This window comes from Cynara cardunculus (genome assembly GCF_001531365.2).
Source record: "Cynara cardunculus var. scolymus isolate 2C chromosome LG 4, CcrdV1, whole genome shotgun sequence".
Classification (NCBI taxonomy): Eukaryota; Viridiplantae; Streptophyta; class Magnoliopsida; order Asterales; family Asteraceae; genus Cynara; species Cynara cardunculus.
In genome coordinates, this window is record NC_037531.1 from 10767925 (window position 1) to 10779408 (window position 11484).

General features: G+C 32.1%; 2 protein-coding genes across 2 annotated transcripts in view; one reads left to right on the top strand and one right to left on the bottom strand.

Annotated features, from left to right (window-relative positions):
- Positions 1-2318, top strand: part of LOC112510855 (60S ribosomal protein L18-2-like) — an 8005-nt gene extending 5687 nt beyond the window's left edge. The window contains exons 2-3 of the mRNA XM_025116203.1: positions 875-1056; positions 2144-2318. Coding sequence (XP_024971971.1) covers positions 875-1056; positions 2144-2303 — 342 coding nt within the window. The 3' untranslated portion in view covers positions 2304-2318. The remainder of the gene's footprint in view (positions 1-874; positions 1057-2143) is intronic.
- A 2616-nt stretch (positions 2319-4934) lies between these two features.
- On the bottom strand, positions 4935-9710 carry LOC112511139 (transcription factor TGA4-like). Its single transcript, XM_025116607.1, has 9 exons — positions 9551-9710; positions 8518-8678; positions 8030-8101; positions 7707-7766; positions 7491-7568; positions 7305-7365; positions 6859-7130; positions 6505-6732; positions 4935-5421 (listed from the first exon to the last, which is right to left on the bottom strand). Exons 2-9 carry the CDS (start codon positions 8671-8673, stop codon positions 5266-5268), a joined length of 1083 nt encoding a protein of 360 aa, XP_024972375.1. The 5' UTR covers positions 8674-8678; positions 9551-9710; the 3' UTR covers positions 4935-5265.
- Positions 9711-11484: the final 1774 nt, after the last annotated feature.

Consider the following 11484-nt stretch of genomic DNA (forward strand, 5'->3'; position numbering starts at 1 on the left):
CGAATTCAGTTATGGGATGAAATCGGATAGGGATGAAATCGTTTAGGGATGAATGGGTTTAAGAGTTTTAAGAGTTTAAGAGTTTTTAAGAGTTTTAGTCAAATGTTTTATAATATAGTATAGATATAGATTATAAGCTCGATTAACAGTAATTGTTAATAATTACTATTAATTATAAATAAATATTAATTAGAGTAAACTCTAATTTTGGTCCCTGATGTTTAGTGAAATCTTTAAAAGTGAGATCTGAATTTTAAGAAGTCTAGAAATTGTTCTTGTTTTATTTTGCTTTAAAAGTGGTCCATTAATAATGTCGGTTAGAGTGAGGGGTGTTTTGGTCTTTTTCTCCATTTCCTTATTTATCTTTTAAAAAAGACAAGTTGTCTACCTGTGCAATGCGGCAGGATGTAAAGTTTCTATCATGATATATTCAACTTTTAAATATCATTTTTTTGTAAAATATCTTTGAAATAGTTGGGGGTTCACATCTGTATCAAAATCCAAAAATGAAAAATTAATGCAATTTCTCATTCAGAAAGTCTAAAATTTATGTTTAAATAAAATAGAAATTAGAATCATACATAATCATCATTCGTTCTATTGCTAGCATGTTACTTGGTTTGCCTGCAAACACATTTTAATGCCGTATATAACATGTATAGATGCTTGAATTTCAAACCATTATTATTGTATAAAACGCGATCTAAGTTCAGTTTATATGCTATTTTGCATAAAAAAGTTAAAAGAGGAAATATACAGTGTGATATGGTTTCATATATTACATAGATTATATACATGGTAATATGTATTTTCTTATGAGTTGTTGCCTACGATATTCCGTAATCAATTGTAATGGTTGGTTTTATAACGTCAGGAGGACAAGATTGCTGTGATTGTCGGTACAATTACTGATGACGTTCGGGTGCATGAGATCCCTTGTATGAAGGTTACTGCTTTGAGGTTTACTGAGACTGCAAGGGCAAGGATTGAGAAAGCTGGTGGAGAATGCTTAACATTTAACCAACTAGCTCTTAGAGCTCCTCTTGGACAGAACACTATATGTTCTTTATTCCCTTACTCAAAATGGAGAAAATGAGGATTTTGAGCTAATATTTTTGCTCCAACAGCTTTCCCATAATCATCTTCAAAATGACGGAAGTAGGAGAGAGAAAGGCTTTTTCTTCAAATATGGAGAACACCTCAGAAATGGTTACCAAGTGAGACCACCAATAGAGAACTTTGAAAATAAATATTTAGGGAGGGAAATAATAATAGATGAATGAAATATTTTAATATTATAATCAATGTTGGATTCTCCGAAATAAGGAATCTCTTGGAGATAAATGTAATTTTTTTTAAAGATTTTGACTTTTAGTTTTTCTTTTTGGAGAAATTTTGTGGAATTTGTCTTAGATGCTCTAATATGCTACAGTCTTTTATTGGCCCAACATAAGCACTGTTACTTGTTCCTTGGGCTTTCCTCTTACATTCGATTGTGGGGAACACGTAATCAGCCACGGACTGGGGTGTTGGGTCAGTGTTGGCTCGTCGAAAGGACGGTGCCTGGTACAAAATTCAGTATTCATGTAGTTAATATTTAACGATGACAATAATACTTGAGGAAGCCTTGAGTACTTCAAAATACGAAAAAGTGCCACGCCATCACTTGCGAGGCCAAATGAAATGTAATTAGTGTGCAAAAATCGAAATGTAAATATACCTAGTAACAGCGGAATCATCTTCAGTTTGACTTAAAAACATTTAAGTAATTAGACCTCTAGATGACAAAAACAGACTTGGTGTAGAACAATAATTCGAAGTTGTGTAAAACAGTAATGAAATTAAAAAAAGACAGAAGATGAAGTTTCTGCACACATGAATATAGAACACAGTTACATGATTGAAAAATCAATGTGTTCATGGTGAAAAAAATGTCAAAAGAATCCTCAAAATCAAAATCAAAGAAAAATCATTTTCAAGAATCTGAGGCGATCTTCTGTAAAAAAATGGGGCAAAAAAACCATATCTGATTGATTCATATGCAGGATCACATTCCAGTCTATTCAATGAACAAGTAATCCTTTAACACATGATCCAATTATGTTGATAATTTCATGAAATTGTTATTTGGGTGGGTATTGCAGGTTCTGCTAAGAGGTCCAAAGAATTGTTGTGAAACAGTGCGACACTTTGGAAAGGCTCCCGGTGTGCCACACAGCCACACCAAGCCGTATGTGAGAGCTAAGGGCAGGAAATTCGAGAAGGCTAGAGGTAGAAGAAACTGTCGAGGCTTTAGAAACTAAGCTCTCTGAGGTGGTACTCTTTGAATTCAGTTCTATACTCTTTCTATCTTTAAATTTGGTCATCTATTAGACATACTTGTTGTGATGAAATTTTTTGTTGGTCATCTTTTTTGGGTATTGTTGGATGATTTGAGTCTTAATATTTCCATTTGGATTTTGATTAAATCAATGTTGGTTGCACTTGAAATTGAAGCCTCACTTGGATGTGCATTCCTGGTATTTCAATGTTCTCCTGACACTAAGGGGTTGTTTATCAAATACTTACCAATAAAATTTAATAGTATTATTTATTTATTGAGTAAGATTTTAGTCCACCAAAACGACATCGCATGCAACAATTTACCAGGTAAGTGCTTACCGTGGTAAGAGTTGTCGCCCTCACTTGCCGGGTAAGACTCTTGGTCCTTGTTTCGCTCTTACCGGGTAAGATTCTTGATCTTTAATTACCATATTCATGTGATGAAGTAATCTTACTTAATAAGCGCTTACCTGGGTAAGCGTTTGATAAACGGCCCCTAAATTAAAGTTCGGTTTTGCATTTTAAGATTGATTTTTCTTAGTTGTCACTTCGTTTATGGTTTCTTAATTTATATATTTACTATTTTTTGTAGGGTTATTGCTCAACTATTTTTAATATCATTATTAAAAATCTGTTTCCATTTCCAAATATTAGAGTAAACATGTAAAATTGGTCCCAATGGTTTGTTGAAAATATCATGTAAATTTTATACCCAGATAAGGAAAGCGGTTTAAAAAAACAAATTTATAAAGTTAGCTAAGAGATTAAAGTTTTATGAAACAGAAAGTTGTTTTAAAGGTGTATAATCTGGATTGAAAAAATAAAGGGTTTGAAATAGCAGAAGATTTTTGAGCCATTCAGTAGTTTTATGAAACAGAAAGCTGTTTGTTGTTCTGGTTTGTGTCATCCTCGTTAAGTCAAATATTTGCTTTATTAATTTTCGAAATGAATTGAATAAGAAAAGATCTTGATATCATATATATATATATATATATATCAACCACATGAGCATCCATGTATTTCTTCAACCTTGTTCCATCAAGGGGACTAGAAGTCACACACCCAATGACTAATCTGTTACATAGTAGATTTCAATATCATCAAGTTAAAAGAATGTTATCGAACGATGAACAAATGAGATCCAATTACGACATTTATATGACATCCCATGCAGTGTTTCCATAGCGAACCACGTGCGGTATACAAACTTAAACCCATATATGGATTATGTGTTTCTGTATGAATACTTACATATACTAGATATTTCTTCAATCTTAAACCTGAAGTAATGTTTGATGATTGGACACATTTAAGGGTTGTTTACTTGAGGTTTAATTAGGTTTATTGGTCTATCTGGCTTATTCGCACAACTCATTTTGGTTGTTTACTTACGGCTTATTCGTACATAACATGGCTTAATCGCACAGATAGAAATGATGTGTTGTCCCCATTCAGCCACAAAATGACACCCCTACCCCTTATTTAAAGCATCGCCTCCTTTCCAAATGAGACATCCTATCGTCAACCTCTTTATGATTTTTTGTTTTGATGTTGAAATAATTAATATTGAGGGGTAAATCGGTCATTTATGTTATTCAGACTGTTGGTTCAGATAAAAAAAGTAAACAACACTCATTTATTCAGACAGACAAATTTATCCATATAAAACTTCATAAATTTTTTGGTAAATAACCTCTTAATATCGTTATATTTAAATAGAAATAATAATCATAATATAAATATAACAATTGGGAAATGGATTTTGTAACTCTAACTATATTATATAATTAATTAAAAAGAATAAAAAACATAATTAACAGTAAAGGCAAAAGCAAAAAAGAGATAAAGGGATATGTAAAAAGACATAAATACCCTTCACTTAATTGACAATTTTTAATGGTCTTAAACCAAAAGCACCATTTTCAAAGCAAATTGCAAACCCCGATGACCATTGTACATTTGTACATGAAGTTCTGTTGTTTTAATCCTTAAAACTTTACGAGATGAGCCCATGTTTCATGGCCTTGTAATAGGGTGATGTTTGATTGGTTTGAGCTTGACTTTAAAGGTTAAAAGTATTAGGAGGTCTCAAGTTTTCAAATCCAAGGAGGAATAAAATCCCCTTCTGGTCACGGAGGTTTAAATACGGTAACTCCGGGCTATCTGCAAAACATGTAGTCGCCCTGGGATTAATCGGCTCGCATAACGGGTTGGATATCCAGGTTAATAAAAAAAATGTTTCATAGCCTTGTTATCTGTAAGAGATCATTGCACACGAAATACTGATTTAAGTTTATAAAATTATTTATAGGATCAAACAATAAAATATTCTACGTAAAAGTGTTACCATAAGTTTACATGACACTTTTAGATGTTTTAAAAAGTCTTTTAAGATATTTTAAAATAAAGTGTCATATCGACATTTTTATTTATTTATTATGGAACGCTATTTGAAAAGTGTAGTATAAACACAAATGTTTTATTATAGAACCTTTTTTGGTCGGATTCTACTTACATAACTTAAAAGATTTAGATTTAAATATCATACGTAGACAAGGGTAAATTAGTCTTTTCAACATGATACATCATAGTAATATTAAATATCGAAAACCGAAACAGACAAAAAAAGCACAATCTCTTGCATAGATATGCACAACATAAATTTATTATTTACAAATTCAAGCAACCATATATAAGAACTTCTATACTTTGGACAATATAAATCGGTAAAATGAGTAATAGGTCAAATCAAGAAGTAGATCGAATCATATAAAGCAAATAATCTACTTATAATATCTCTCGTACCACCGAAAACCTTCGCGAAGAAGGGATTCCAAAGCTAGCTCGATCATGGGCTCACGACCACACGTGACTGCCATCAAACTTGGTTGTTGCTCGTACGCTCACAACAATAGGTTTACCGACTTAAGTTTTGGTTCCATTCTAACTTGTTGGTTCGCGAAAACGTGCCGCCCAAAGCGAGTTTAGTGAACGAAGACGTTGGAAGTACTCCCCTAATGCAATCAACCCTCTTGCAGCTTGATGTGTCGTTAAGATTCGAGACATTTGTTGTAACACCTGTTGTCGTAGGTGATCCGCCTGTATTATAAATGCGATAATAAGATTTTTATTCATTTCGTTTCTAAAATTACTACCAGTAAATGGTTTTTATAAGACGTCAAATCTGTCTAAATGTCCTAATACACTGTTTTATATGTTGATTAAATAATTGTGCATGCTATGAGAAAATGTTACAATAAGTTGATATGACGTTTTTGGAGGTTGTAACAAGTTTTTTCAGATGCTTTTGAAATAAAACGTGCTATTAGTTTTTTTTTACATGACATTATTTTAAAAATTGTCTTATAAAAACAAGTCTCCTATAAAATGAATGTTAATAAAACCCTTCTAGAAAATGTCTTCTAAAAAATAATATGATATTATATTTCAAATGTATACTAACAAATTTTTTAGGAGTCCAAAAGCATCATTTCAACTTATCGTAAGACGTACTTCTTACATAAAACGTAATTATTTGATCTAATAAATTTAAGTCGTATAAAACAGTCTATTAAAACATTCGACATATTTGACGTAAAATCAAGTACAACATAACTTGTGGTGAATACTCGATTCTAGTTAAATGTAAGGGGCTGTTTACAAAACATTTACGCGGTAAGCGTTAACCGGGTAAATTTAACACTATCATTTGCATACCGGGTAAAATTTTATTCCACCAAAACGGCATCGTATGCAACAATTTATCCGGTAAGCCCTTACCATGGTAAGGGTCGTCTCCCTCACTTACCGCGTAAGACTCTTGGTCCTTCTTTCGGGTAAGATCGTAGGTCCTTACCATATTCTTCCGATAAGGTAATGTGACTTGGTAAACACTTATCTGGGTAAGCGTTTGGTAAACGGTCCCTAAAGGTGACTAATGCTACTTTAGAAGAGAACCCACGTTAAATTAATTACTCCCCAAAACAATCGTTGAAGAGAGGATGGTGGTTCCATTTCCAACATATATCGAAAATAATGGTCCCAGTCTACATCGGGTAGATTGGATCATCTTCTTTGATATACGTTGGAACCTCCATTCGTTCCTTAAAAGAACTCATTTGGAGAGTTATCCACTGGGTTCCATATATTCTCGTATAGAATCAATCAATCCGTGCTATTTACCTGGTTCAAGAAATTTTCGATTCCTTCAAGCCTCTCCATTGCACAAGCCATTTGCACATTGTAACTTCCGGCTCCAGTTATGTCGATCGTGATGCCCTGCGCGAGCGTTTGTTGAAGCTTTTCCATTCCTAGAGTCAGCGCATCCTCGGCTTGCTTACAAGAGTGTCTCAAAGTCGAGACACTCACGATTTGGGCATTAGTTAACGGTTCGAATTGTGGCATTAGTATCTGTCCATGAAAGCAAGAAAAACGACAACGATGTCTCAACTTACTATTATACAAAACGAAAGTATTTCGTATGAAAAGTATTCTTTACTCTTTAATTTTGGGTCGAAATGAGTAACGAGGTCTTACGTATAGGAGCTCCGATGGTCGTGGTCCTCCAAGCCACTGAAAGAACCTTTCGACAGGGGTTCTCCACAACCCGTGCATCAAATAGAACACATCTGATTTTGCAGCATTGGCTTTCATTTGGAAAAGCTCATAGTAATGGTTCAGGCTACTGTCCACGAATATACCAAGCTCTAAATCGCTCATGGGAGTTTGCAACATGTCCTTGAGTTCGCTATCTTTCTTTTGCTGCTCGGAAACCCACATCTCGTACGCCATCTCAAATGCAGCGATACCTACACATCAATAGTCCAAACCAACTTCTTTTACTTGAAACAAGCGGTGAGTTGATGGGTTTATTCATATATGAATGTACACTATATATGTTCATGTCTTTGTGTTTATTCATGTATGAATATATGCTATATTCATGTATGAATTATGATTATACATTGAATATAGTCACATACCCGAGTTGACATTTCCTGATAATAGACCATTGCTTGTGTTCAATAAACCACCGTACACACGCTGCAATCAATCATCAACCACCAACATGTCAGATGCGATAACGATAGCCTCGAGTTTGCGCACTTGGCCATGAGAAAAGAAAACAAACGTGAAAAAAGCTTTTTCGTGTGAAATTTTTGGTTCACCTGCTGTCGAGCTCTCTCGAGTTCTTGCTCCAATTGTGCCAACTTCAAACGACCCGTTTCCAGTTGTTGAACATAGGCCTATATATATAGAGTACTATATACATGTAAATATGATTCACATTTCATAGGGCACAAAATCCACATGGATATTGAGAAGTAGATATTATTGAGGTGGAAGATCCAAATATAACACAAAAAGTGAGTGTTGGTGCGTACCTTTTTTCGCAATCGACTTTTACGTGCAGCTTCCCGGTTTTGTGCTAATCGTCTTTGCAACTATAGTTATAAAAATGCAACAAAATTAGCATACATACATACATACATATATATATATATATATGTGTGTGTGTGTGTAACATACATATATATACATATATATATATACACATACATATATATATACATATATATATATACACACATATATANCATATATATACATATATATATATACATATATATATATATATATATATATATATATATATATATATATATATATAAGATCAACAAATGCAAATGAAGGAATCATGTATCACCTTATCAGACATGTTTTTTGCTGCTTGATTGTCTGATGAAGGTCCTATAGATTCCTGAGAAGTGTACTCCGTCTAAAAAAATATATATGTTAGAAGAAAATATTGCATGATAACATGATTGTTGTATTGGTTGTACAAATGTAAAGGATTGTACAAATGTAAACGGTTGTACAAATGTAAAAGGTTGTATAATAACCCACCTTTCTCTTTATATATATATATATATATAAAAGATAATTATAGTTATCTTAATGCTTAAGGAAGAGATACATTTTACATTTAAACAAATTATTTATGGCGTATGATATTTCAAATCTTACTAAAATCAAACCACACAGATACAATATATCTGAACAATAGAGATAGGATCTTGGAAGATAAGATATATGCAGATCTTACCTTTATTCCTGGAGGCTTTTTTTAAAACATTATTGTTTGTATGAGATACGTAATTAAAGTAGTTGTAAAGGAGATCACCGAGCCTATACCTTGGCTAGTCGTGTGTCAACTTGAGAGATCGTAGAGGGACCCGTGTTTGGGCTAATATCGCATCCAAATGTGTCGTCCCACATGCTAATATGGTGAAGCGGATCGTATATGCCCATCCTTCTCGAAGTGGCAAATTGTGTTGATGTTGATGCCATAATTTCTACTCACGTAAGAACGAAAAATATTATTGATTCTCGAGTATCATCAACTCTTAACATATCAACTCTATACACTTGTAACATATCTATGCATATCTATACCTCAGAATAAGATCAAAACGAATATATATATATATATATATATATGTATGTATGTATATGTATGTATGTATATATATGTATGTATATAGATTTCCAAGGAACAGGATATCAATACTAGATTATCTAGTAGAAAAGATTTCAAAATCATCATTTGATTCCATTTCAATTCTTGACTTTTTGAGGTCAAAACCTAGTTTTTATCGAAAAAAAAAAACTAAAAATTCACATGGAATTTGTAGTTTTTTTGAAACTCTTCCTTTCAGATATTTTTTGAAGTAAATTAATAGCCAATTTTTTTAAAGAAAGTGTTTTTTTTATTAGTTTTGAAGTTAAATGATTACTTGTTTGATCTTCAAAGTCAAAAGTTGACTCATTTTGCGCTGTTAAAAGATTCCAATTTTGATGAATAACCCTTGCATCTCAACTGAGGCTACCAACTTTCCACTGCGCTATGAAGAACAAAAGGATAACAACACAACATCTCACACACACAGACACACACTCAATTTACACACACATAAACATGGGATAAAGATAAATTCTGAACACCCCAATTAATATATCAAAGAAGTAAACACACAGTTCACACACAAAACCCTCTTAAAAATATGCCAAAAACACAGTTTTATGTCAAAAAAAAAAGCATAAAAATTTACATATATCAACAACTTTGATTGACAGCAAACAAGATGATGAAGGGAGAGAGGGATATATATATATATATATATATAGAGAGAGAGAGAGAGAGAGAGAGAGAGAGAGAGAGGCTAACCTGCTGAAGTGCTGAATGGTGAAGGAAATCTTCCAAAACCAAAAAGATGCAAAATTTCAGGGGTTTTATAAACAAGAAATTGAACCCATCAAAGCAAGTATGTAAATTAAAAGTGGGTGTGGGTAAAAAAGCATCAAATCATATGATTTTAGAAGAAAAAAAGGAAGAACATCATGGGTTCAAAAGCAAAGGAGAAAGCCCAGTTGGCATAGAAACAGACAACCTAAACAAATTGACAAATTAAGCACTAAACTTACTATCAAAATAATGGTGTTTGCATCGCAATATATACAATACAAGTTTATGGCTTCTGGAGACAGATAAAGACAAACCAGTTAACATCACCCTATAATGATATAATTATTTTCTATTTTTTTTAAAACTACATTATTTTTATTATATAATAATTTCTTTTTTTCAGTTATTTTGGATTAATAATAATTACTTACCCCCTTCATAAACATCACACAATTTAAGAATGTGTAAAAATTACAACTTTTAATTAATAAAAAACAATTTTCCACATCTAATAATCAAGGATAAAATGACAAATTAGACATTTAAGGGTTTTTTGACGTTGTTGAATGGTTTAAAATTGGGTTTATAGGACAATTTCAATCTCTAAGTGTCTCAATATACCGTTTTATAGGACTTAATTTATAGGACCAAAATATAAAACGTCCTATCAAAAGGTGTTGTAATAAGTTTATATGACAGTTTTGGACGTTCTAACAAGTTTTTTTAGGACATTTTTAATACAAAGTGTCTCATTAGCAATTTTATAGGATACTTTTGATAAAGTAAAACTCAATCTTTTATAGGACAATTTTTCAAATAGTGTTCTATAAAGTTGCTAATGAGACGTTTTATATTTAAAAGTGTTCTAAAAAACTTATTACGACGTCAAAAAACGTCATATAAACTTATTACAACACCTTTAGATATGACGCTTTATTTTTTTGGTCCTATAAAATAAGTCTTATAAAGAGGTCTATTAGAATACTTAGAAATTGGGAGTGTCATATAAACCTGATTTTGTTGTAGTGTGCAGAATGATATAGTGTAAAATGTAATATAATTATTCGGTAATTGTTTACAATGGAATTAGATGCTGAATGGTTAAAGAAGACTCATGATACAAAATCATTCAGAGGGTTTTAGAATCATTAAGAGGCAACCATTTTTTTTACCAAACAAGATTCATCTCTTAATGATTCAGAGATTGTCTTTTAATGAAACTATTAAGAAGTAAGCAAACAACCCCTACTTTTAAAAACAGATACTTGTTTTAAGAACAAAAGTTTGGCATAAATTATAATAGTAAATAAATAATATATAAAAGAGTATTTAATGTTTTGTTTTTTAGTGATATAAAAATATAAAATAAGCAGCCTTATGGACATAATTAAAATAATATCATTGTCACGTTCCTATTGACCACGCTCCAAAGCACGTAGCGACCATTTCATTCATCTTATAACATTTAACATTGAAAATCATTGTAAATACAATTCTCATTGTAAACTCAGATAAAAACTGAAACAGTTATAAACAACTGAAATCGTAAAACTTTATCTGGTACTTACCTTCACGTTCTCTTTTCTCTTGTTACCATATGTTTTGCCTTATCTTGATATACATAACATTAGTGCTTTAAAAAGTTCGATAATTTTATGGTTTCCATGCTGACACTGAACATATTTCAAAATCATACGAAAACTATATGTGGATGAAAAACAATCAACATACTCCAGACAAATTAACACGTTCAAAAAATATGTTATGCAAATGATGGAACATGTGCTAAAACACATACGAACATACTTACATATATAATGCATATTCTATACTAAGAGTCTATAACTGATCTATACGGTGAAAAACACCTGATAACTACCTGACACAATATACAGTAACATAATACCGCTCCTTAC